General features: G+C 46.6%; 1 protein-coding gene across 3 annotated transcripts in view; it reads left to right on the forward strand.

The window, feature by feature from the left end:
* Nucleotides 1–27,448, forward strand: part of Cgnl1 (cingulin like 1) — a 155,522-nt gene that overhangs the window by 36,785 nt on the left and 91,289 nt on the right. For 2 of the 3 annotated variants that reach the window (XM_005347655.3, XM_013346405.2), the window contains exons 2-7: nt 8,721–10,310; nt 11,214–11,308; nt 13,043–13,148; nt 19,278–19,379; nt 20,124–20,272; nt 21,188–21,323. In XM_005347655.3, the coding sequence (XP_005347712.1) occupies nt 8,736–10,310; nt 11,214–11,308; nt 13,043–13,148; nt 19,278–19,379; nt 20,124–20,272; nt 21,188–21,323 (2,163 nt within the window). In that variant the 5' untranslated portion in view covers nt 8,721–8,735. The remainder of the gene's footprint in view (nt 1–8,720; nt 10,311–11,213; nt 11,309–13,042; nt 13,149–19,277; nt 19,380–20,123; nt 20,273–21,187; nt 21,324–27,448) is intronic. The other variant, XM_013346404.2, reaches the window with a different exon arrangement.

Raw genomic sequence — 27,448 nt, forward strand, 5'->3', positions numbered from 1 at the left:
GTGTCAGAGCTGGCCAGCAGGTTTTATTTTGTGTCTACCCTGACCAGGTAGCAGTGAGTGTTGAGGAAGCTTCAGAAGCCAGATTTGGACTTGGAGATTTGGGGTGCTTCTCTACCCTTTTATTGCATTTCTGCCTTGGGCTCTCCATGGGAGATCGAAGCCCCGATGGCAGGAGCTGCTGTCTGCCTAAGACCTTGGCTGTGCCTAGGGCGCCGTGAGGAGCTCCGTTTATTCAGTTGGCAATGTTTATAAAAGCTCATCTGTGGACATAACATTGTACTTTAGATTCCCTGCCCTCTGCTTTCTTAATTAGTTAATAAATTATTTTAGAATGTTGGTGTTATATGGTCAAGAGTGGAAGTTTTTGCCTCCTAAGTATTTAAAAACATGAACAACACCAGTGTTCTTGTGGCCATAAATACAATGTCGGTTTGTTGTTGTTTGCTTCCAGATTCGAGCCCTTTCATTTAGCAGGCACTGTACATGACTCAGCTGTCTCATTTTTCATTTCATAAAGTCTTTTTTGCTAGCCTAACCTTAGAGATAAGAAGACACTGGGGGAGGTGATGTGTGTACCTGGCTGGGATGTGACTTTGTTCCCTGAGTTAGTAATAGATATCACCCCTCTTCTCTCTTCTAGCTGTGTCTTTCTGTTTTTTTTAAAATATATTTATTTACCCTTTAAAAGATTTAGTGTATCTGTGTGTGAGATAAATAGATAGTGTGTGTGTGTGTGTGTGTGTGTGTGTGAAAGAGAGAGAGAGAGAGAGAGAGAGAGAGAGAGAGAGAGAGCGAGCCCAGAGGCCAAAAGAGAGTGTCAGCCATTACACATGGTTGTGAGCCATCATGTGGGTCCTGAGACTTGAACTCAGATCCTCTGGAAGAGCAGCCAGTGCTCTCAGCTGCTGAGCCATCTCTCCAGCAACACGCCCTTCTGTTTTTTATTTGTTGTTGTTTTTGAAACTGGCCTCTCACACGGCCCAGGTTGGCCTCAAACTTGCTATGTAACCAGGGGCTTCAGCTTTTGATTCTCTTGCCTCCGCCTGCCAATGCTAGGGTGACAGCAGGAATCACCACCATCTCTGGGTTTGTGTGGTGCTGGGGATCAAACCCAGGCCTCTGTTCGTGTTAAGTGAGCACTCTACCAACCGAGTCCCGTCTCCAGGCCACTGCTGGCCTTCTCTGCATCTTGGCTCTACTTTTGAAGCTTTTAGAAATCGTCTCAAGGGTCAAGATGTGAACAGACCTTAAGTATTATTTTGCGCATGAATTCTATGTTTTTCCAGCGCCTGAAAACAGGAGGCCTCAGAGTGTGGGTGTGCACTGGAAGTGTGGGCATGGCACGTGACCTTTGATATTCTCTTCTCAGCTCAGACTTTTGGGGAAGATTTATTTTATTTTATGTATCTGGGTGTTGCCTGCATGTATGCCTATGTACTGCATGCATACAGTGCCATGAAGACCAAAAGAGGGCACTGGATTCTCTGGATCTGGAGTTACAGACAGCTTGTGAGCAGCCATATACATGCCAGGAGCCCAACTCAGTTCTTTTACAAGAGCAACGCGTACTCTTAACCACTGAGCCCTCTCTCCAGCACATAGCCTCTAGATTTTAAAATTCTATTTGGGAACATAAAAATGCCACGAACAGAGAGGTCATTGGTATGCTACCAAGATAGAGAAGTCGGATAGGTCAGCCAGAGACCCATCCACGCAGGAAGGTGCAAGTGAGCATCCTGTGGGCAGAGGGGAATCCTCAACTCACCATAGCCCAGGCATAGGTTGTATGGGTTCGTCCAGGTGACCCTGATCTGGAGAGCCCTGGCCTAGTTGCTATGGTCTCCAGCCCTGTTAAAAGGATCCGTCTCACGACCGCTTTCCTTCTTTTGTGCCATTTCTTTTGAATGAGGTTGTTTGACAGAGAGCTTGTGGCACTCAGAACTACAGATACAGTGATTCGTACCCCTACCCCCGAAATAAAATAACTGGGGCTTGAGAGGTGGCTAGGCTACTAAGAGCTGCTCCTGCAGAGGACTTGCATTCTGTCCCTGGCACCCACCTCAGGCAGATGATAACTGCCTTCCTGTAACTCCAGCTCCAGGGGATCTGATGCTCTCCCGATTCCAAGGGCACCTGCCCTCAAGTGTATGAACCCACAGACTCACACAGATGCTCAAAAGTGAAAAATAATTAAAAGTATTTAAAATTCAAGCCCCTTGAACTCTCCTTTTCAGACCTTACCTTCATTTTCCGTGATTCCCCAGGGAGTTTTAAAGACTTTCCTGGGTGCCAGGAAGCTGCCTTGGGAATCATGGAACTTTTGACAGCTTCCTGTCTTTGCAGGAAGTGCCTATGGGACACAATGCTTGGTTCAGGGAAGACTGTGGCATTCTCTCCTATCTGGGGACATGGGACGTAGCTCTGAACATTGTTCATCTCAGGCTTCTGGTGGCTCACTCTTATTTTTCAATTTTAATGGTGGTTCTGTGTGGTGTATGTGTGTGTTTGTGTGCGCACACACAAGCACTTGTGCACGCACCTGCGTGTATGTACATACATATGGTGCCACCCACCTATTTTTTCACCTCAGGGGTCTCTTACTGGCTTCACCAATTCTGGCCAGCACACTCCAGGTCTGCACTTGCCTCTGCCTCCCCAGCACTGGGATTTTTTTTTTTTTTTTTTTTAATGTTCTGAGCTAATGTTTTAATGAATTCTGAGTGTGGAATTCAGATCCTCATGCTGTGTGATGGGCCATCTCCTCAGCCTCCCTTACATCAAGGGGAGTTTCTAGTGTGGCTATTCCCCCCCACGCCCCCCCCCCACCCCCAGAATCCTGGCCTTTCCACCGCCCTTCAGGCATGCCTTTAGGAGTACTAACCATGTTGCCTTTTGAAGTTTTAACTTATCCCTTTTTAGCCTGCCAGTGGCTTCCCTCTGACTGAGACAATCACGGCATCACACTCAGGGGAGATTCCCTTTTGGCTCACGGCTCACTTTTCATTTCCTGGACTTGATCAAAGATGTGCTGAGGTTCACCAGCTGTCCACCTCCCTCCTTGTTGCTCTTTTAAATAACTCGTATGGCAAAGCGTGATTAGCACCCTAATCAGACGAGTCCCCTGGACCCCGATGGCAGGCACCAAGCAGAATGCTTGGGCATCACTGTCCCATGAGAGGAAGCTGCAGTAAGATTGACGATGGCTGCCTTTCCTTGGGAGCCAGGATGTCCTCTGGTGTGCCTGGCAAGGCCACTGGGAGTTAGAGAGGAGAAGTAGGGACACACACCAGCTTTACGTGACTAATCATGCTCCCTGATCATGTGTGATGGCCCAGAGAGAGGACACGTCTCCGTCTGGCATGGTTTTTGTGCTCTGCGCAGAGTTGAGTCTTTGTTCCCACACACATATCCATTGAGCTCACTCACTACAGCAATTATCATCACTTAGCAGCCTTTTCAGAAAGCCCGATTTCCACTCCAAAACACCACTTGTATTGCCAAAGTGCTACAATGTTGCATCCTGGCAATTGATCAGCGTTCTCTGCCAAATTATGTAAGCCCTTGGTGGGACTGCCTGATGGATCAAATGTGTCTGTGTGTGATGTGTGCTAGGATCTTACAACAGGCCTGGTTCCCTGAAGTGGAGAACGGCTGCTCTCAGATTCATTCATTAATTCAGTGTTTATGCTTTGATTGGATAGGAAATCTACATTCACTCAGCTGAGAAATGTCATTTTGAGAAAATATCGGGTTGAGGTTTGTTGTGAAGGAAATGTGAATTGCGGCTGGTTTATGAAATTCAGATTATGTGAACTGCTTCACCAGCCTGGAGCTTGGATTGGAATAAACCATGGTGGCCATATTCAAAGACTGAAATGTAAGTAGTGTTAATTGCAGTAACTGTGGCAAAGGACTCTTAAAACCCTAGTTGAACTTCTCATTAATAAATATCAGGAGAAATATTTCCATCGAAAAGCCAGCGTAAGGAGAGATTACTGGTGAATAAAAAGAAACTCCATTTAGTAAACAGAGCCCCAGTGGATGGCTTTGTTTATATAGAGGCTCTTAAAGAAAAAAAAAAAACCCAAACAAACCCAGGGCTGACATATCCTCAGTGTCAAGTGTTGACTTAGCACCTGGCAGGCCCTGGGTTTGGTCCCCAGCACTGCCCACAAAAAGATCAGTAATGGGCTTTTAAAAACAGAAAGAAAATCCCATGATGCTGCTGAGTAGGGGGTCAAGATGTGACCGATGAGTTTGGTACTGTCCATCATCCAAGGCAAGATCACCTGCCTTTAGAATACAGTCTTCCTGCCCTGCCCTCCCCACTCCCAGCCCACTATTGGGACACGAACACACACACACACACACACACACACACACACACACACACACACACACACACACACGGGGAAGAGGTCCCTGGCTTCAGGGACAGGGAGACATGTGAGGGTAATATGGGTGAATATGGGAAAACATATGCGTGCATGAGAACGTTATAAAGAGGCCCTCTGTGTGTAATTAGCATATACTACTAATTTTGAAATGGTCAATTATCACTAAAATTATCAATCCAGAGCTGGCAAGATGGCTCTATAGGTAGTTACTTGCTGTCAAGCCTGATGACCTGAGTTTGATCCTAGTCACTGTACTAGCAGAATGAAGCACCGTGTGCCTGCAGCTTCGTGCCAGGTGACTGGCTGTGAGATGCAGCCCTGGACGATTGAAGGAGTGGGTGGGGTGGAGGGATGGGGGGGTGGGGGGCTAGGACCAAAATCCAGGGACTCACTTAAGGACTTGGAGAACTGGAGAGGACAGCCCTCAGAGGTTCTCAGCACCCTGGAGATGGGACTGGCTTCTCCCTGCACCTCTGCAAGACTGCAGCAGCGTCAGGGAGAGCAAATGGGCCTGGATCAAGCCGTGTACGGACTGAGGGGGATTGACTGCTGCTGCGCCCTTCAGTGGTCTTCCGACGCCAGGAGACATGCCTGTGCAGCCCAGCAGTGCGTGCCAGTGCTCAGTTTGAAAGACTTCATTTTCCATCCTTCCCTTGTAGCTGGGGTGGCCAGTTGAGTTGGCTTTTCTCAGGAAGAGGTATATGCATGTGTCTGCACACACGTAAGTGCAGTTTTCTCAGAGTCCAGAAGAGGGTGTGGGGCCCCCTCGATCTAGAGTTACAGGTGGTTGTGAGCCTGTCCACATGGTTGCTGGGATTGGAACTCAGGTCCTCTGTTAAGGGTTGTACAGGTTCTTCATCATGCGGATATCTCTCCAGTCCCAAGAACTAATTATTTTTTTTAAGAAACAACTAGAATATTCGTGTATATTTCAGTGGCAAAAACTGAATATAGAAGGGAGCACAATTGGATAAGGGAATGATGTCCCTTTGCAAAGCTTTGTGCACATGTACTTGACAATCTGCTTGTAACAAACAGCTTTCTTGGGAAATTCAATACCAGAGTTGACTGCAGAATAGAAAGGAAGACTCAAGAAGATGCTGGAAAGGGGCAGTTGCAGGACTCCTGGGGGTCTCTGTGGCTGCTGCAGTTTCTTGGGGTGGTTTTTGTTTGGGGCACTCTGCAATAGCGTGGTGCTTGTCCTGTTTCAGGTCAGTTCTGCAGGCATCCGGCATGGGTAGCCACACCTGGCACAGGAGGAGGCAGCAATTCTTTTTTTTTCTTAATTTACCATTTATTAAATATTTTTTGGTCTTTATTCCAGTATGTATTTCTATTTATTGTTTTTCCAGTCTGTAAGTTTTTCTTTTTTTCTTTCTATTTTGAATACACACACACATATGTGTGTGTGTGTGTGTGTGTGTGTGTGTATTATTGATTTTGTTGAGCTCCACATTTTCCTCTGCCCCCCCTACTTCCCTTCAACCCTCTCCCAAGGTCCCCATGCTCCCCATTTACTCAGAAGATCTTGTCTTTTTCTTTTTCTTTCCCATGTAGATTAGATTTATGTATGTCTTTCTTAGAGTATGGATTAATTAAAATGCTGCAGGATCCCCAGTGGCTGCAGCAGCAGAAATGCTGCAGCGGCAGAAATGCTGCAACGACAGAAATGCTGCAGGTCCCCCAGCAATGGCAGTGGGCTATGTGGCAGCAGGCAGTGAACAGTCAGTCCCAGGTAGGGACAGACAGCACAGTTCCCCAAGAGGCTGCAGCAGGCCACGAGGAGAGACAAACAGATGGGCATGCCACGAGACCATGCTGCAGGTCTCTGGGGGTGGCTGGTCCCAGGCAGGGAACCATGTGGTGGGCAAGAGACAGATGGATAGGCATGCCTCATCCAGAGTGAGGTTGGATATTTATTTAGTGGGTTATGGAAGGGAAGAGAGAGAAGGAGAGAAGAAGAGAGAGAGAGGAGAGAGAGAGAGAGAGAGAGAGAGAGAGAGAGAGAGAGAAACAGAAGGGGGAGGGGAGAAGTGGGGAGAATGGAGCGAGGCAGAAGTGCCTCTTTGGGGGAGAGATGGAAGAAGAAGAGACTCAGGCTGCAAGCAGGAAGGAAGATCTGCCTGCTTCAGATCTTCCTCATATCAGGGAGGAAGTGGGCTGGGCTTGTCTCTTAAAGAGAAGAGACACCATTACACTCATTGTCTAGGTTTTCTGGGATTGTGATTTGTACACTGGTTTTCTTTGCTTTATGTTTAAAAAATCATTTATGAGTGAGTACATATGATAATTGTCTTTCTGGGTCTGGGTTACCTCACTCAAAATGATGTTTTCTAGCTCCATCCGTTTGCCTGCAAATTTTAAGATATTGTTGGGTTTTGTGTGTGTGTGTTGTGTAGTACTCCATTGTGTAAATGTACTACATTTTCCTTATCCATTCTTCGGTCGAGGGGCATTTGGGTTCTTTCCAGATTCTGGCTATGACAAACAAAGCTGCTATGAACATAGTTGAGCACATGTCCTTGTGGCACAGTTGAGCATCCTTTGGATATATACCCAAAAGTGGTATTACTTGGTCTTGAGGAAGGTTGTTTCCTAATTTTCTGAGAAATTGCTATACTGATCTCAAAAGGGTCTGTACCAGCTTGCATTCCCACCAGCAATGCAGAAGTGTTCCTTTTACCCCACAACATCTCCAGCATAAGCTGTCATCGATGTTTTTTATCTAGGCCATTCTTACAGGTATAGGATGGAATCTCAGATGTGTTTTGATTTTTTATTTCTCTGATGACTAAGGATGTTGAACATTTCCTTAAGTGTCTTTCAGCCATTTTAGATTCCTCTGTTGAGAGTTCTCTGTTTAGGTCTGTACTCCATTTTCTTATTGGGTTATTTGTTCTTTTGATTACCAATTTCTGAGTTCTTTGTATATTTTGGAGATCAGACCTCTGTCTGATATGGGGTTAGTGAAGATCTTTTCCCATTCTATAGGCTGTTGTTTTGTCTTGTTGATCATATCCTTTGCTTTACAGAAGCTTTTCAGTCTTAGGAGGTCACATTTATTAATTGTTTCTCTCAGTGTCTGTGCTACTGGGGTTATATTTAGGAAGTGGTCACCTGGAGGCAGTGATTCTTTATGAGGTATTAAGACCCATCACAAAATAAAGATTTTGAGTCTTATCTCCCTCTCCCCTTCCCTCCCCCCCAACCTCTAAACTCCAACCCTGGACCCTCAGGAACACTTTTCAGATGAATATGCCAGGTGAACTTTTTGATATGAAAAAGATATTTTTAAAAACTCCATCATTTATTCTCATTGTTAATTTTACAAACAATTCCTTGGAGTAAGACGTGTCTTAAACATTGTATTTGGATAGTATTAAAGATCTCAAAGCTAGGGAAACTGGGTTATAGCCCAGTTGCTAAAGTACTTGCTTAGCATGCATGAAGTCCTGGGTTTGCTTGCCAGTCCTGAGTAAACCAGGCATGGTGACAAACTTCACAATCTGAGAGCTCAGGAAGTGGAGGCAGGGGGATCAGAGTTGAAGGTCATTCTTGGCTACATAGCAAGTTTGATTTAGCTGGGGATACATAAGACTTTGTCTCAAGAAAAAAAGTAATAGGGGCAGACAGCTAGATGCCTCAGTGGGTGAGGGTGCTTGCTGTAAAGCCTGATGACCCGAGTTCGAATTTTGGGGTATAATAGTAGAAGCTGAGAACTGACTCCTGCGTGTTGTCTTCTGGTCATGTGCTTACTGTGGCACACATTCATCTACACACATGTATACACACACACACACACACACACACAAAATAAATAAATGTGAAAGATTTTAAAGCCAGATGTGTACTAAAAAAAAAAAAGGCTGATAGTGTTTTGGGAGGGAAATTGGCAGAGGAAGGGAAGACTAGAGGTAAGCCTCAGTTTTCATGGAAAAGTACCTCGTTCTTAATTGCTGGCAGCCAGAACACTCTCTTGGTTAAAAATAAATAGCACAAAGTGTGAGGAAACCTACTAAGGGAGAAAAAAAATGACCAGAATAGCTGGAAACCAGAGCGGGGCTATGCTAGAGGCCAGGTCATTACACCAGAGACTGCCCTCGGGCCAGGACTGCAGCCAGTGTTGGCAAGCCAGCCAGCACACAGGCTCAAGGACATCCAGAAAGGAGTGCGGGGAAGCACAGTACTCAGCCGTGGGTTCTGGAGTCCCTTTGCTGTTTAGCATGTCCAGCTGGCTGTGAACCATTTCCCCCTCCTCTTATCCTCCTCACCTTTGCTTAAACAGATGTGATTCTAACGTAACATCCTCTTTCCTCCTGCCAGCCGGGACAGTGAGTCATGGAGCTGTATTTTGGTGAATACCAACACGTTCAGCAGGAATATGGGGTCCACCTGAGACTCGCCAGTGATGACGCCCCGAAGCCAAGGAATTCCCAGCCCTCAAAGGCAGGCTCCTATGGTGTCAGCATCAGGGTCCAGGGAATTGATGGCCACCCCTACATAGTCCTGAATAACACTGAACGCTGTCTATCAGGTACACCTTTTCCAGAAAACGGGCCAGCGTTCCCATCTTCAGTGATAAATAATCTGTCCTTACATCCCAGCAACGGGAGCATGTTGAAGGAGAACAGTCCGGAGGAGCTGCAGCTTCCAGAAAACCCATACCTGCCCACCAGCCCGATAAGAAACCAGAAGCAGGCTTCCCTCCATGAGGGCAGGAATGGAGTTGTAGAACGCAAAGATGGGCCCACAAAACTTCCCCATGTGCTCAACTTTCAGAGGCACCCGGAGCTCCTGCAACCCTATGACCCCGAAAAGAATGAGGCAAGCTCAAAAAAGCATCATCCTCCGGAGAGTCCCTGGCCGAGAAACGCACCGGAGGAAGGGACCAACTACAAGAAGCCTCGGAATTGCTTTCCCAAACCTTGCGGTTCCCAGCCCAACAGCCCTACTTTGGAAGATCTAGCCAAGACCAACGCGACAGCAATCCGTCTCTGCAGCTCCGTGGTCATAGAAGATCCTCAAAAGCAGACCTCAGTGTGCGTGAATGTTCAGAGGTGCGCCAAGGAGGGGGTGGGAGAGGAGGCCCTTTCCCCTCGACGGAAATCGCCAACTGCCCCCAGCCCACAGGTCTTCTCCGAAACCAAGAAAAGTAGGCCAGATGTACTACCCTTCCGGCGACAAGATTCCGCAGGACCCATCCTGGACGGAGCTCGGTCCCGGAGGTCATCTTCGTCATCCACGACTCCCACCTCGGCCACTTCTTTGTACAGATTTTTACTTGATGATCAGGAATGTGCCATCCATGCTGACAATGTCAACCGCCATGAAAACCGAAGGTATATCCCCTTCTTGCCAGGGACTGGCCGGGATATCGACACCTGCTCTATTCCTGGTGTGGACCAGTTAATTGAAAAATTTGACCAAAAGCCTGGGCATCAGAGAAGAGGAAGGTCTGGGAAGAGAAACAGGATCAATCCGGAGGACAGGAAAAGATCTCGAAGCGTAGATAGTGCGTTTCCGTTTGGTCTCCAGGGAAATACAGAATACCTCACCGAGTTCAGCAGGAACCTGGGCAAGTCTAGCGAACACCTCCTCCGGCCATCCCAGGTCTTCCCACAGAGGTCGCAGGCCCCAGAGCAGCGTGGGAAACACAGCCCAAGCTGCACCCTTGCAAAACTGCAGGGTGCCACCCAGGGTGCCCACCCCAAGGCTCCCCTGCAGAACAAAGATGGGAAAGTTCTGAACAAAGGAAGCCAGGAAAGCTCCCTTCCAGCACAGAATAAAAAAGAGGAAGAAATCAAAATAGCCACCGCCACGTTGATGTTACAGAACCGGGCTGTGGCTGCCACACCTGATTCTGGTGCCAAGAAAATTTCCGTGAAGACATTTCCTTCCAACTCTGATACGCAGGTAACACTTGTGTTTTTCCCTTTCAAAGTGGCCTGAGCACCGCACCCTAGGAATGAGTGTCCTAAGTCTTGAATCTGTAATGGCACGTTTGGTGATTTGGTGTGTGAAAGTGCATGTTTGCATTTAGGTGCACATAGGTGCACGTAGGTGCCCAGTGCATTTGTGTGTGGGGGCCATGGGCTGCCATCCAGTGGCTTCCTCTGTTGCTCTCTACCTTACTTTTTGAGATGGGGTCTCTCCCTGGACCCGGAGCTCACTGATGGAGCCATACTGTCTACGTGCTCCTTGTCTCTACCTCCCGAGTGCTGGGATGATGGGCCTGTGCAGTGCCTCACTTCTTCATGGGTGCTGGAATTGTGCTCCCAGCTCCTGTAAACTTCCCTGTCAAATAGTACGCAGCAGAGTCTCCATTTCTCTTCACGGGTGTGAAGTCTTCACGCCTACAGAACGAGTGTCAGCCCACAGATTCGGAGGTTAGGTTTGCATCCATATACTTGGCTAGGTTGGTTTCTGGTCTGAGAAATTGGGTTAACCTTCATTTAGGTTAATTGCAAAGTGATAGAGTCTAAGTGGGCACATGGAGTGTTTTGATGGTCACAGTTAAAAGCAATCATAACAGTCATAAAAACAGTGATAAGGCCGGTAAGTTCCCGGTGTTATGCTGTGATTGCATTGCACCAGCTGTGTGAAGCCTTGCTATTAACCTTCATGTACTGAGAAAGCGCAGGGGGATGAGAAGACACTTGGCCAAGGGTCCAGAGCTTATGGATGTCAGGATGATGAGGCTGGCCAGACGGATTGGTTTTGGAAAGGAGTGTGCTAGAAGCCACTCCTTCAAGGTTGTTGCCATCTTCCTGGGAGTGTCACCCTCTTGGTCTAATAACATACTTCATTATGTTCCAGGCCACACCAGATCTCTTAAAGGGCCAGCAGGAGCTCACGCAGCAAACCAACGAGGAGACGGCCAAGCAGATCCTTTACAATTACCTCAAAGAAGGGTGCGTGGTCCTTACGGAACAAAGTCTTTGCCATTCCTGGTGGGGCTCTTGACTTGTATCTGAGGCTTTGTACTTAACTGTTCTTTCCTGTTCTACCTGAGCCAGCCGAGGGTTCGTCTCCGGATGCAGTTGCCAACTAGGTACAGGGGGTAGGGAAGGACATTCTTTGTAAGTCAGTTAAAAACACACAGAGTTTATATTTGTGCATGCACATGTCCAGGAGAAACACATGTATGTGCACATGTGTGTACAGGTGTACTTGACATCCATGCTCATGTGGGGGTCAGAGGTCAAAGCCAGGTATCCTTCTCCGTCACCCTCCCCCTTCTTCACTGAACTGGAGCTCCCACTTCTCAGCTAGCCTGGCTTGTCAGCAAACCCCTGGTCTGCATGTCTCTGTCTCCATACCCTGGGGCTATGGATGCGTGCCACTGTGCCCAGCTTTTGTGTGTTCTGGGATCCACACTCGGCCTTTCACTCACTGCATCTCTCCCCTGCCTTAAATCAATGTTTTAAAGAAGACCGTTACTGCATCAGAACAAGGTCAGGGATGGGGAGGTCTTCCGGTCAGCTGGGGCCACCCCACCTTGAGGCCTTCCCTGCCACAGCTGCCTCCATCATCCCTTATTAGAAGAAGCTCCTCCTTCCTCTGAGATGGTCAAGCATGCGGGAGGCACCTGAGAGCCACGTTTGCCCTGCCCATCTTGGACACTCAGTTCCAACCACTTGGGTTCTTTGCCTCCGTACCAACCATGCGGCAGTTCTGGAGCAGGAATCTGAAGTTTCTGTCCCAGCCTCTTATGGAATGGTTAGAAGAAAGCAGAGGCGCCCAAGTTAGACGTGAATGAAAGTCAGCCACCTGAGACGTGCGGCTGTCAACACTGGGGGTCGGGTGCTGTGATTTATGATTGGCTTGTCAGCCCTACAGGGCTCACAAATGGGGTTCAAAATACAACACAGGGGCTTAAAAGTCACCCCAGAGTTTTTAATACTGCTTGTGAAGGGCTTCACCCTGTAAAATTAAGGTAGAAGATTGTGGTTTTTAAAATTCTTTCTTTTCCTTCCTTCCTTCCTCTCCCCGCTTCCTCCTCTCCTTCCCCTTCTCTGAGCGCTCTCTCTCTTTCTCTCTCTCTCTCCCCCTTCTCCCTCTGCTCCCACCTTCCCCCTTTCTTTCCTTTCTTTCCCACTTGACTTGTTGAGAGACAGGTAAGACCGAAGTTAATAGTAGGTGCCTGTTTGAGGAATTTTATTTTAAATCCCTTAATTGCCAGGGGTGTGGTAAGATGATCTGTTTAACCGTGGAAGGAGACACAAAGGGCTGCTGTTGGACGGTCTTGGCACCGGGGCTTCTTTTTCTTAAACAGAGGCCATAAGTTAAAAATCCTCCAACATCTTTCTACCTTGAGACTTAAAAGCACGAGTGGGCGTGTTTAATTCCCTTTGGGACAAATATGAGCATTGAGTCAAGGAACAGCTTACTGTATTTTCACCCTGCTTGATTCAGATTGTGTGTCTGCCATGCTCAGATATTTGGGAATGGACATCTCTGTCCGAAACTGAGTGGTGCTGTTCTTCCATCCTGCCCATCAAACCCTGGTTTTGTCTGTAGCCTTAATTCCCTCAGACTGTTCACAGTTTCTCTCCGAGGGCTTTCCCTGTGAGCGTAAGGACGGTCAGGACATCTTGAGGCCGATGGCTTCATCCCTGAATGGTTTCTCTGCTGGTGTTTTCCAGAAGCACAGACAACGAGGATGCCACCAAAAGGAAAGTCAACCTGGTCTTTGAGAAAATTCAGACTCTAAAGTCTCGAGCAGCAGGGAGTGCACAAGGAAATAACCAAGTAAGTTGTAGTTTTGTGTCCTGTAGAGTGTATTTACTGAGAACTATGGGGGAGGGACCGGTTTCTTTAGCTGCTATTGACAGCAGAAAGTGGGATGTCTCCTCAAGGAGCAAGCAGTGCCTCAGAAGGACAGTCTGGCAGTAAACACAGGTTAAACATCCTAATCCCAAATGCCCTAAAACCCCGAACTTCTTTAGTGTTGACACGGTTCGTGTGGAAAATTCAATACCTGACCACACGCAGGGACACGAACACAAACTTCTTTTCATGAGAAAGTTGTTAAAAATCATTGTATCAGATCACCTCTGGGCTCTGTGTACTAGAAATTTATGCCATTTAAATGAATTTTGCATTTCTACTTGTGTTGATAAAATATCTCCTTATATCCATGCAGATATTCCAATCCCAAAATAATAACCCCAAATCTGAAATACTTCTAGAGCCAACCGTCTTGGAGGAGGCATGACCTGCTTAAGAAACACAGAGAACACTAGGAGTCGGCTGAGTGATCAGCTAGAGGAGTTCTAGCACTCAGCATGCCTGTGACTGTGCTGTGAGTGTGCAGGCTGTGGCGGAGGGTGTGTGCAAGTGTGCACATGTGTGCAAGCACTCAACATGCCCGTGACTGTGCTATGAGTGAGGGTTGTGGTGGACAGTGTGCGTGTATGCGTGTTTGCGTGCGTATGTGTATGTGCGCACGTGTGTGTGTGTATGAGTAATACAGGACCGTGATTCTGACTTGGGAACTTAAAACTACAATTTGCTATACACAGCTCTCAGGAGCTATACCTAATTCTTCTTTCCATTAAAAAAAAAAATTGTTGGCAATTTAATATACACATATATATAATGAATTTTAGCTGTTTTTCACACCCAGTCCTCCTCTCTGATAGTTCTTGTTTGGAGACAGGGTCTCACCATGTAGACCAGGCTGACTGCAAACTCACAGATCTGTCTGCCTGTGCCTCTCGAGTGTACCGGTATTGAATCTCTCTTATTTCTTAACATGAATATTTTTTGATAAAGCTTTAAATTTAAATCACAACTACTCCTCTTGCATTTTATTTACTTGCATGCTCTGGGGAGGACACAGCCTTTGGACTTGATATTAAGATTGTCATTATGGATTACGGGCTTGGAGCAGTCAGCCGGAACTGAGGAAGCCAGCGTGTCCCTTCTGCAAATAAGATGTCTGAAGTCAAAGCGTTCTTTGTGAAGGAGGCAGGGAGGCGGGGAAGTCTAGGTTGGAAGAATGGCACAGGCAATATTAAGAATTGTCACTTTGCTGTGTTTATGTTTCTTGAAGTAATTTTATGTAGTTGCTACCCAAACCAGGATGTGGGGAAAGCTAGACAGGACGTTTCCTACTAGGCTACCAGAAAAGACGTTTTTATTTTCTTTTAAGACAGAATCTCATGTAGCTAAAGCTGGCCTTGAACTCGTGATTCTCTTGCCTCCAGCTCACGAGTGCTGGGATTACAGGCGTGCACTACCGCAGCCATTTGTGTGGAACCCAGGGCGTCATGCGTGCCTGGCAAGTGCTCTCCGACAGACACAAATGCTGTTGTATTGCAAAAGCTCATTCCTTTTGCTGCTTTCAGAGAGAGGTAAGATTAGAGAGAGATCAGTTAAGAAGCCCTGCTGGTTCAAGGAAGACAGGATGAGATCTCTGGCACACACACAGTGTCCCCCTCTCTCCTTCTTATGTTCTGAATCTGATCCTTTGCTGGCAAAATTTTGGAGTTTTATCTTTGGGGAGTATTTATCTTTAGGGAGTGATTCCCTAGGGGAGAATGTTAGAGTGTTTTCGTTACGGACCAAGACCATCTTGGGAACTGCAAAGCAGATAGAGTTTTGTTTTTGTTTTCCTTTTGTTTCTCCTCCCCGTTTTTCTCTCCTGTTGCCTCTCTTCCTTCCTTCCTTCCTTCCTTCCTTCCTTCCTTCCTTCCTTCCTTCCTTCCTTCCTTCCTTCCCTCCTTCCTTCCTCTTTCCCTCTTTTGTATGTGATCTGTCCGGCTGAGTTAGACTTAGCTCAGAGAGGGACTGCCTTCATTCCACTGGAAAACCTGGCACTGCCCGTGCTTTCGCTGTGCCGCTCTGGTCCCGTCCCATCGTCCGTGAGAAGTATCTGCCTCTTCTAGGCTTACGACACACAGCCCACACCTGGACCAGCCACTTGTGAGTCTTGACTCTGCCTCTTATAGCTTAGATTTCTGCTTTTATCGCTTCGCCTCACCACTTAGCTGTAGGACTTTAGCCAAGTCCTCTTGAGAGTTCCATCCTGCTATCGCTTCCACAGTAGAAAAGAAACAAGAGCCCTTGATAGTCACACTCCGATCAGACGCCATACCTCCTAACGGACTGTTTAATCTGGCCCCCTTCTCGCTGGGAACACAATCACTGAAAGGAGAAAGCCCCTTTGACCCAAACGTATTTATTTGCACTTGCTGACAGGCCGAGGCTGAGGGTGGGACAGGAAAGCCTGCTTGACAATTGGGAGCAATTGGGACAATTGGGGGAGGGAGGCTAGGATATGGAAGGACTGGCTGCTCAGACACACAGGTTCCTAAAGAACGTCACACAACAGGTATTTCGTCAACAAATACTTTTATACTGGTTTATTGGGGTCCAACTGAAAGTAAATCTTGGGAATCATAGCTGCTGTGTAGTTCACTGTATTTTCATCACAGATTTGCTTCTGTGCAAATCCTACTCAGGTCACAGACAGGGTGGTCCTTTCACCCAGAAGTTTCTTGAATGTTCTTTCCCTGTCAGTCACGTCCCTTCTTTCTTGAGGTAATCATATGGTGACACCCATCACCTCGGTTAGTTTTACTTAAATTTCATATAAAGACTCACTTGATTGCTGTCTCTCCAGCTTTATGTCTTCAACATTGTGTCAGTGAAGTTCATTAATATTATACTGATCAGTAACTATTTTTTATTACATATTGATCTCTGTGTGTACTAGTGTATTTCTGGTGACATTTTCAGCTTGGGACTCTTTTTAGGTTTTTCGAGACAGGGTTTCTCCGTGGTTTTGGAGCCTGTCCTGGAACTAGCTCTTGTAGACCAGGCTGGTCTCAAACTCACAAAGATCCACCTGCCTCTGCCTCCTGAGTGCTGGGATTAAAGGCGTGCGCCACCACCGCCCGGCTCAGCTTGGGACTCTTAATGGAAAGCTACAGTGGACATTAAACATTATTGTTCACTTACTTTTTTTTTAATGGACACACACTCATTTTTCTGGCATATAAGCAGGTGTGAACTTCCAGGTCATACATCAGGCAGAAGTTTTACTGTGCGTACTGAGACTGGCTTCAGGAAGTGGTGGAACAATTAACTCTCCTACCAGTGGTGCACACAAGACCCACACACTAGGACCCTCCATTCTGCCGTCTGAATTCTATGTCTCTTCTGCTGTTATCAGTTCTAGACAGATCTATACTATATCTTTAGGCTCTGAAATCTGGTAATGTCTGCCTTCTGACTTTATCCCTTAAATCCTATATGTTAAGAGTGGGCTCTTGTAGAGGACCTGAGCTTCGTGTTTAGCATCCATATCATGTGGTTCACACTGTAATTCTAGCTCCAGGGGATCAGACATCTGTGGTCTCTGTATGCACTTCCACATACTTGCACACATGTGCATCATACACATAATAATAATAACAACAACAACAACAACAACTCTTTAAGAAAAGCCAGGGGAGGGGAGAGAAAAACAAGGACTTTTGTCTTTCTCATCTTTCTATAACAGCTCTGGCTGTCCTGGAACTCATTTTGTAGACCAGGCTGGCCTTGAACTCAAGAGACTGGCCTGCCTCTGCCTCAGGAGTACTGGGATTGAAGGTGTGCACTTTTCTCTTAATGTTTAAAATTCATTTATTTTTTTTGTTAGCTCTATCTTTTTTTTTAAGATTTAATTTTTTAAAATGTCCCGAAAACACCCCCTTTGTTCTTTGAGAATATTCCTTTTCTTCTCATGTATGCATTTGTGGTGTGCGTGTGCACACGGGTGTATGTGTGTGGAGGCCTGAAGCTGATGGAGAGAATCTTTCTGCAGTCCTCTTCAACCACAATCTAAGGAGCAGGGTCTCTCATCAAACCCAGAACTCACTGATACGGCTCATTTTACCAGTTAGCTTGTTCCAGGCTAGGATCACAGGTGAGCCCCCACACTGACCCGGCACCTGTGTGGGTTCTGGGGATCACAGGTGAGCCACCACACTGATCCGGCACCTGTGCAGGTTCTGGGAATCTAAGCTTGCCCACACAAGCATTAACTGTTGAGCCAAGTCCCCAGCCCCTAGGGAACCAGTCTTTTAAGAGGCACCTAATGAGTTCTTCAGCTTCAAGCATTGTGCTGACACTCTAATGCCCATTTAACCGTGTTTCTAGACTCTGCCTTTGGGAAACCATCATTTTTTTAAATCCATTTTGTTCATAGTTTTCTATATTTTAAAGACTATTGTCCATAGCTCTTTTGACCCCTTCTCATCTAACTTCTCTGCGCGGGTCATTTCATTCCTGCTATGTCTTCTCTCTCTATGATTAGTCAGGTTTTTCTCTGCTGCTTTAGACACCCAGGATTTTCTAACTGAATGCTGGGTAGTGGATGACAACTTGCATTTGTAGCAGATTGTCTTACCTTCTACCGAAGGGTGGAGTTTTCTCCTGAGAGCCAAGTCAACGGTGGGTCACCATCATGCTGTTGTTCTAGGCTTTGCCAGGGTGGGTTTCATTAGGTGTGACTAATGTCACACATTCCCATGGCGTGACTATGCTCCCTTCTCAGATCTCAGATGAACATGAGGATGTCACTTATTCCGAGTTAGGACTCCTGCATCCCCCAGGTCAGCACAACTTGTGGCGTTTGGTTGGCTTCCTTGCCTCTTAGACACTAGGTTTCTGGTGAACTTTTGGAATCTTGTTTTGCTTATAATACAGTGTAAGAATCATCTCAGAAACCAAAAGGGTGTTTTGTTTTGTTTTGTTATCGTTTCTTAAAGTAGCTTTTCCTGTGGGTTCTTACCTCCTAATACCCTTATCCCAAGACTGGCCTTTTGCTTATGATGTCTAATTCCCCAGGTGCTTCTTGGTTCAACAAGAGTTGCTTTTCTCCTTTATTGGGCTCTTTTCCCTCTTGAATTAAAGTAACAAATTATTCTTGTTGGTTGGTTTTGTTTTGTGGTCATTGATTGATTGATTGATTGAGCACTGGGCCTCACTTGTACTAGGCAATTTTACGTAGTCCTGAGTTACAGCCCACGCCTGATAAACTGGATGTATTTAGAGCTATTCTAAGCTCTGAGCAGAACTGAGTAGAAAGGATAGGGATTTTCCTTATCCTACCGTGATCCTCTGGTACGTTTGTTAGTGAGGGTAGACATTGACACACAATTAGCATCTCAGTCCCATGGGTCACTCTGGGATTTGCTCTTGGTAGTGAGCCTTGTATTGACAGGGTTGGGGGTGGATGGGGTGGGGGGCGAGAGGGATATCTGTGTGTGTATGTGTGTGTGTGTTTGTGTTTGTGTGTGCTTATTCATGTGTGTGCTCATGCATGATGCATGTGGAAGCCAGGGTTCTATATTGGATGCTTTCTTCAGTTGCTCTCCACCTAACTATCCCCTGCCCCCCAAATTCCATTACTGGGAGGGCAGAGAAAGGAAGATCCCAAGGCTCACTGGCCAGCCACCCGCCCTATCTAGCCAGCCCCAGGCCAGAGAGCTTTTATCTTTTTTTTTAAGGTGCCTCAGAAACAACACCCGAGGTTATCCTTGGTTTTCCGCATGCACACCCAAACAGGTAGACACTTGTTCTAGCTTTAGTACCTTAATATTTCATAATATGTTTGAAAGGTATCCAGTAAATCTACCACCTTCCTCAAGAGTGAGTCACTGTGGGAATCTGGTGAAATAGTCCCCGAACTACGGTGAAAAATGTAACATAAATGGCGAGGGAGCAGCACCGTTAACTCGGGGAGAGGGAGGGTTCCGCGTGACTGGGTCTTACACTGTCAGGGCTGCGACGCGTCCGTTACATCCCCGTGTTACCGTGGGGGAGGAGAATTCAGGCAAAGCATCTCAAGCATTTAACTGAGGATATCTTTGTAATTAATTGCAGGCTTCGAATTTTTCCTCCGATATCAAAGACCTATTGGAGCAGAAGAACAAATTGATCTTAGAAGTGTCTGAACTACAGAGGCAACTGCAGCTAGAGACCAAGGTATCAGGCTGTCATATTTTTTTCCCGTTTCTGTCTTGGATGATAAAGGATTTTTAGAACACATTAGGATGTCCAGGTGAGGTAAAAGTACAAAAAAGTTTCCTCCCTAAAAGAAACATTCCTGTCATCCCTGAGCACATTCCTTTGAATTTGGTGGCTGCTGGCCAAAGAATTTTTTAAAGCAACTGGAGCACATAGAAATGGTTTGCTTTGAGCAAGAGAAATACTGTTAGAGACAGGCAGACCCGTGGGAAACTAAGTACATTGCCACTGCATGCAGCATTTAGACTGAAGAAATAGAAACAGCAACATGAGGTCTAGCTGTGTTTGTGTTTGTCTTTTAAAAGTGTTCAATTCACTAAATACAAATATTTCATATTCTTTCTGGAACTTTTGAACCTTAATTACATGGTTTGACTAAGTCATTTAATAATGAAGGAACAGTACATGGAATTCATTAGTGTTTACAAGTGGTCTTCTGGGCTGGGGCTGAAGCTCATCTGGAAAAGTGCTTGTTCGGTACACATAGAACCTGGGGTTCCAGCCCCAGCTCCTCATAACCCAGGCAAGGTCGTGCACCCCTGTCCTTTGAGTGCTCGGGAGGTGAAGGCAAGAAGACCAGGAATTCCAGACCATCTTCGGCTTCATAGCCAGTTTGCTGTTAGCCTGGGCAACACGGTAGGGGAGGGGCTTCCGTACAGAGCGACAACACAGGTATCTTAGAATCATACTGATTCCCATTAGAACCATCAGAACACCAAGGAGGAGAGAGAGAGGATGAGAGAGGACTTAGAAGAACTGCGAGGCCGGCACCAGAGCCAAGTGGAGGAGATGGCCGCCCTGCAGCGCCGGCTGGAGGACAGTGAAGGCGAGCTGCGGAGGAACTTGGAAGAGTGAGTGCCTGGCTGGAGCCCCTGCCCTGCCTGAATTCCTGAGTCATAGGTGGCCAGAACCCTCTGTCCTTTCCATACCTCCTAGCCCTCCAAGTGTTTATCAAGGCCACTCAGCTTTCTTTTCTCCCCACTTCTTTCAAAATTGTGCAGCTGGAGCTATACCTGGGAGGTTAATAATTATTTAAATCCTTTGTGTACCCTAAGTGTGCCTTGTAAAACTTCAGCCCCAACAGGGGATCTTCTGGCAGGCGAGTTGTGAAGCAGGGGCCCTGAGGGGTAATGTGTAATGACTAAGGTGGGAATCTTGAGCCTGACAGCTAAGACTATGGTTTGCAGAAGCCTGGGTCTGGTCTCCAAAGTTAGCCTGTGGGGTCCACAGTCTCCCAGCCTGATTGCTTTCTCCAGAATGGGTTGATCTCTGTGGTGGATACTTAGACTTCTGCTCAGCCCATAGACAAGAAAAGTAACTCCAAGGCCTCCCCTGATGCTTTAGCCTGTGAAACTTAGTGGCAAAGGAATCTAAAATCAAGGTCTGGTTTCCTTTCTGGAAACAGCTTTGCAAATTTACTCAGCGATGGATTTTGCTAGACAGTTTAATCAAACTAACAATCAGGATTGACTGCAGACATTAACTTGATGGTTCTCCTATTTTATAGTTTTGGTTTTCTTTGGTTTTAGACATTGCCTTATGTTTTATGTCCAAATTCTAGTACTTTGTGATCTCTTTCTGGTAGAGAACGTCCCTACAAATCTGTCCCATTTTGTTGGTTTGAATTCTCATCTAATATCTTGACCAAATTAGAACAAAGTCCTGAGGGGGCTTCTTGAGGCTGCAGGTGACCATGTGACAGCCCAAAAGTGAGGACTGAGGATCCCAGGGGCCTCTCTGATGGACCACCCCCTGTCCCCTGTTAGGCTGTTCCAGGTAAAGATGGAGCGGGAACAGCACCAGACAGAGATCCGAGACCTGCAGGACCAACTGTCAGAAATGCATGACGAACTGGACAGTACCAAGCGGTCCGAGGACAGGGAGAAGGGAGCCTTGATCGAGGTAAGGGGCTGGAGGTCAGCTGTTGCCTGCCTGGGAGGATGGGCTTCAGGGGTGGATGCTAGACAGCCGCTTTCTGTTGTGTGTGTTTGTTCCACCGGTTTCTGCATTTAGGTTCTGTGAGGCCATCATTGTCTTGATTATTGTGAACAATAGGAAGAATAGTATGATAGGGCCCGGGGATATGGGGAACTGAGGTTAATCCCTAGAACCCATGTACAAAAATAAACAGCTGGACTCGTAACCCTACTGTGGGAGGAGAGATGGACAGGTCCCAGGGTGTGCTGGCCATCCAGTGAGCCCCTAGCCCAGAGACCCTGTGTCAAAAAACAAGGTAGGTGGGATCTGAGGAATGACATCAGAGGTGACGTCTGCCCTGTACCCCTGACTCACCCCCCACACTTACACATACTCACATATATATAAACACACACTCTCACACACCCACAGATGCTCTTGCACACACATGCTCATACACTCACACTCATAAACTCACGCTCTTACACACTCACAGATGCTCTCATAGACACATACACGCTCACACTTGGAGAATAGCCTATTAGCGTTTATCAGTTCTCAACACAGATCAAGGAGTTATCAGTGTTTTATCATATTCCTACATTAATTTTTCTGCTCATCTATTCATTTTTTATGTGTCTGAACTATTTTGAAGTAAATTACAGGTAGGATTATGTTTTACTCTTTTTTTTTTTTGAGGGAACTTTCTGAATAGTTACAATACCATTGTAGTAACTAACACGTTTATGGTTTCTATGATATACATGCAATGAGTCTGAATACACAACTCTTATTATCTCTGAGTTTATGTACAATTAATCTAGGGAGTTCAAGGCCAGCCTGGGTAACATGAACCTCTCCCTAAAACAAAATTTTCCCTAAGGATAAATTCCCAGAAATGATGTCAGTGGAGAATTTAGGCTTTCAGAGGACAGAGATGTTTCTGTAGTCTGTGCAGCCATGCCCTGGGATCTGTAGTCCGCGCTGCTGTGCTCTGGGTTGTGTAGTTCACACTGCTGTGCTCTGGGTTGTGTAGTTCGCACTGCTGTGCCCTGGACTGTGCTCTGCTGTGTGCATCCTCTGCTCTCTCTGTTCACTCCACCCTGCGCTAGTATTGCACATTTTCCTTTAACACAGTCAAGTGCAGTCTATCATCTTTGCTGCTTCCCCCATTTCAAGTGCAGCATACTTCTGAATGACAGAGTAAGTTACCATATTTTTCTAAAATGAAATAATTCTAAGATGACCTACATGCTATTTTATTTTGTTTTACTTTATTTTATTTTTTGAGGTAGGGGCCTCATGTAGCTGAGACTTGACTCAGACTTGCTATATAGCTGAGAATGATCTTGTGCTTCTGATCCTCCTGTTTCCTCCTCCCAAGTGCAGGGCTTGCTGGTGGGTCCCTCCATTCCCAGTTTACGCTGTGCAAGAGGATTAAGCCCTGGGCTTCATAAATGATCTCTACCATCTGAGCCTCACCCCCAACCCACATCCTTAACTCCTGAACCTGACGTGGTGATAGCTTTGCGGGTTTGTGTGCATTGGTGGGGGATGAGCACGTGGACTCTGGCTTTGGTGTGCGTTCAGGCCACAGCCGCGATGGGAGCAGAGCATACCTCTTCTTAAACATGCTGCAGTTGGGGTCCTAGTGCGTCACTCTCCTGACATACCGTGTAATCTGCAGAAGGAGGAGGTGGAGCGGGGTTGTTAGCAATTATGTCAATGACGTGCTTTGCCCCGGGGAAGTCCCTCACTGCGTTCCTTTGTCTTCCTGCAACGTTTCACAATACCATCTACACTTTGCCCAGCATTAAAAGGAAGATACCGGCTCCTAGTCACTTTCAAGTCATTCTTTGCATCTTAATAAGAAGTAGCTGGGAGAAATTTGATAACAGATTAGAGCTGGGGCCAAGTTTTCCGTGGCTTTTGCCTGAGAACTGACTCTTAAAACACAGCGGACATTGAATCTATAAGCTTTTGAGTGCTTGAAAACGGTTGACGCCCGGATGCTCCATGAGCCCGTGTATCTATCAGTTCAGATTTATCATGAAACCTCTCTTCTTACCAAGGTGCTGGAAACTGAAGCCTTGTGCCTGCCAGGGACAGACATGCTGTGGCCCTGGCTCCATCCCAACCCAGAGATTCATCACTTTTTGTTAAATAGCACCACGTCTTTCTACATGGAATCTGCATAATAACATGTGTGGGCGTGGGGAAGCCAGACATAGAGGCAGGTGGATCTTTGTGAGTGAAAGGGTAGCCTGGTCTACATAGGGAGGCCCAGAGTGGCCAGAGCTATATACTGAGGCTGTGTTTAAGAAGACTGTTTAAAGGAAAGCATATTAGAGAATATTTGTTTGCTTAGGCTGAGAATTGATGAACAATGGTAAAGATTTATTATTTGTTGAATTCTTGGGTCCGTAAACTTTTTTTTTTCTTTTTGGTAAAGTTAACTCTTTCTTTTGTAGTTCAGACTCTCTAACTCACGAGGTAGCCAAGGGTGGCCTTGAAGTTTTGATCCTCCTGCCTTCTTCACCTCCTACATGCTGGGATTGTAGATGTGCACCGTGTACCTTGCCCATTTTTTTTTTTGTTGTTGTTTTTTTGGTTTTTTTTTTTTTTTTTGTGAGGCTGAGGATAGAACTACATCCCCAGGATCTGAGAACTACATATTTTTTTTAATTAAAAAAACTTAAAAACATTTTTTTAGTGTGTGTGTATGTGTATAACATGTGGGTTCTAGAGGAAAACCTTAATTGTTTCTCAAATGTTAGTCCTACCTTGATATCTGAGATAAACCTAGAACTTGCCAAGCAGGCTAGCAAGGTGTCTGGCCAGGGATCCCCAGGAATACCTGCCACCACGCCTGACATTTTTTTCTTTTTAATCACCTGTGTTCTGGGAATTGATCTAGGGTCCTGCTGGTAGCAAGGCAAGTGCTTTATGCAGTGATCCAGCTCCCCATACACATCCCCATGTGTGATGTTGGGGGTATGTCAGCATCTCAGAACTCCGACTTCCTCATTTATGAATGGGTCCTGGTCTCTTTGAGTAGTCGTTTGTTTGGATGTTTAGAAATAGTATCATTCTCATGCAGAAAGCGCCAAGCACAATTAACCTTCTAGATCTTCCCTCGGCTGCTCCCCATATGCGCTAGAGTTTTTTTTGTTTTGTTTTGTTTTGTTTTGTTTTGTCTTATTTAAATTTTTATCGCATTATTTGTTTATTTTGTGGACGTGGATATGGGGTGCCCTTGTCATGCTGCATGAACATCAGAGGACAGCTTGTGGGAGTCAGTTCTCGGCTTCTACCACATGGGTCCCGAGGACCAGATTCTGTTCTTAGGCCTGGGAACTGGCACCCATCCTACCTGCTGAGTTGTCCCCTGTCTCCCGGGCCACACTAGCTGTGGATTGGCTGGTTCCTTGTCGCATGTGTCCTATCTTGACTACGTGAAGGTTTGGAAATCAGTGATTCTGTTTATCCTTGTTTTCCCTGATGATAGTCTCCAGGGGAGCTTGTCTTTCTGCTGTAGGCTTGTTTATAGTGTGAAGTTTTCCTACTTTCTCCTCTCTTCGTTTGATACGATTAAACCTTCCTATTGATGTGAAGTTGGAAACCCTATGTGCCTGTTGTCTCCCTTCTGGACACTGCTGTGTGATGCGGCAAGGTGTAATCTGATTGGATTCATGCAGCGTGGCCCACTTAAGCGACAGCCCGAGCCACAGATAACACCCTGTCAGTGTAGAATGGACTGAAAAATCCTCGATCCTTGACACGCCTTGGCAGCAGCACAAACACAGACACATCCTGCAGGAGATAAGGGTGGGGGAGAGGAACTGCCCTATCTAAAGACAACTGAAAACTGCGCGAGAATAAAAGCAGGAAGGGCTGCTCTGAAGTTGCTGGCAGCAGGCGCCATCAAGTCCTAGAGTGGTTGCCAATGGCAACAAGGATGGGTGCGTTCTGCTCCTCTTCAGAAAGAGATGGGCAGGGACACCCAGGTGGTTAGGACAGGAATTCTTTGGCCTCAGGGATGGGTCTCCAGGCTTCATGGGAGCTCGTCAGTGCCTGCTGGGGGCGTTCTGGTTCTGGCAGGGCTAGAGTTTGGTCTGTGTGGGGATCTCCCACCTGTTTGCCTCATCTGCTCATCTTGGAGGAAAGGGAAGACTTCCCTTGTTGGTTGTTTTTAAATTCATTACTTTGTATGCTAAAAAATAAATTTAGGGTCGATGATGTGGCTCAGTGAGTGGGTGAAGGCACTCGCTGGGTAGCCTGCTGGCCTGAGTTCTTGTAAAGATGGAAGGAGAGAATTGACTCCACAGAGTCTCATTGCCACAGCACCCCCAACACACACACACACACACACACACACACACACACACACACACACACACACCATTAATATAAAATAAGCGAGCTAAGGGTTTCTCTTCCCCCAGCATTGACACACCTCTTGAATGGCAAGTAGCCTGTGCTCTCAAAGATCTCGGTGTCCAGCAGCAGCTATTGCTCTGAATCCCTAGGGGCTAAGGAGACCGGACTAGGGTGTGTTTGTACTCAGAAGGCCAGGAGAAGCGAGAGCTGGTAGATTCCTGACCTCTTGAGGTTCCGCCCTAAGGAACAGGGTGACTTATTCACTCCCAGAATAGACGATGCTACTAGTACGCTTGATCCAGTCAAAAAAATGTCAAAACTCAGATCTATATCTTTTCTAGGAGCTTTTCTCTCTCCCACTAAGGATATAAGAAACATATACACATATAAAGATACCTTATATATAAGAAAGAGCACAGGCGGGGGTGGTGGTTCAGTTGATAGAGTGTTTGCTTATGTGCACAAAATCCCTGGCTTCCACCCCCGCACTGTATAAAACAGCTGTGGTAACACGTGCCTTTAATTCCAGCACCCAGGAGGCTGAGGCAGGAGGATCAGAGTATAAGGCCACTCTGAGTTGGGAGTATGAGGCCAGAGTTGAAAGGGCAGATGGTGGGAGGGAGGATGGGGATGATTCTTCCAGAAGGGGTCTCGGGAAGACTGCTCAGAGGAGGCCACACTGTGTTTCCATAGGTGGAGAGAGTGGGCAGGGAGGGAAGGAGGAGGCACCTCAGAGCCTGCTTCCTTCTGGGAACCTGGCTGTGCAGTCAGCTGGGTGCTTACAGCAAGGGGCTAACCTGGACAGAGGAGCGGAAGGGCCTAGCTGTTACCGGACTGATTTTGTGCCTGTGAAGGTCAGGGGCAAGGGAAGTCCCAGTTGCTGCCCTGCTCCTGCACTAGGCGCTTTGGGAACTGGTGGTACTGCTGCCAGAGCCAAGGAAAGGGCATGGAGCGGAAGGCTCATGGTGGGGCCACCTAAGCTGTAACCATGTTTAACCTCAGGTCTGTGTGGAACAGGTGATGCTCATGGCCGTCAGGTCACCGGGGTGCTGGTGTCAGGAAAAGATTGAGGCAATTAAAAACAAACAAAAACAAATATTAGAAAAAAAAAGGTCAAGGAGTTTGACAAAGGAAAATAAAGAATGCCAACTTCGATTCTTAGGGCTGTCTTAGCTTTTGGAAGGGAGAGAAGTAGGCATGGTCCTTGTAGAGAAAGTGAGTCCAGGGAAGGACTGTGCTTTCTGGCGATTTCCAGCAAGAGGGAGGCTCCGGGAAGAATCAGGAAATGGTACTGGAGAAGGACCAGGGACAGGGAGAGAGGGAATGAGGTGGCTAACTTCAGCTGTCAATGTTGACACACTTAGCATGACCTGGGAAAGATCTTAACAGAGAAATTGTCTAAGTCAGGTTGTCCTGCGGGCATGTCTATGGGGGGGATTGCCTTGAGTTTTAATTGAGGTGGGAAGACCCACCGTGGCTTAGGCAGCACCGGTTCATGGGCTGGGCCCTGAACTGTATAATAATGAAGAAAACTAACTGAGAAAGCAAGCAAACAAGCAGACAACATGCGTGGGAGGGGCATTCATTTCTCTCTGCTGTTGACTGAAGATGTGATATGACTAGCTAATTTGATTTTCCTGCCTTCTTGCCTTTCTCTCATTGATGGGCTGTAACTGGGAATCATAAGTCAATCAACTTTTCTTCCTCCTCCTCCTCCTCCTCCTCCTCCT

This window comes from Microtus ochrogaster, chromosome 5, assembly GCF_000317375.1.
Source record: "Microtus ochrogaster isolate Prairie Vole_2 chromosome 5, MicOch1.0, whole genome shotgun sequence".
Classification (NCBI taxonomy): Eukaryota; Metazoa; Chordata; class Mammalia; order Rodentia; family Cricetidae; genus Microtus; species Microtus ochrogaster.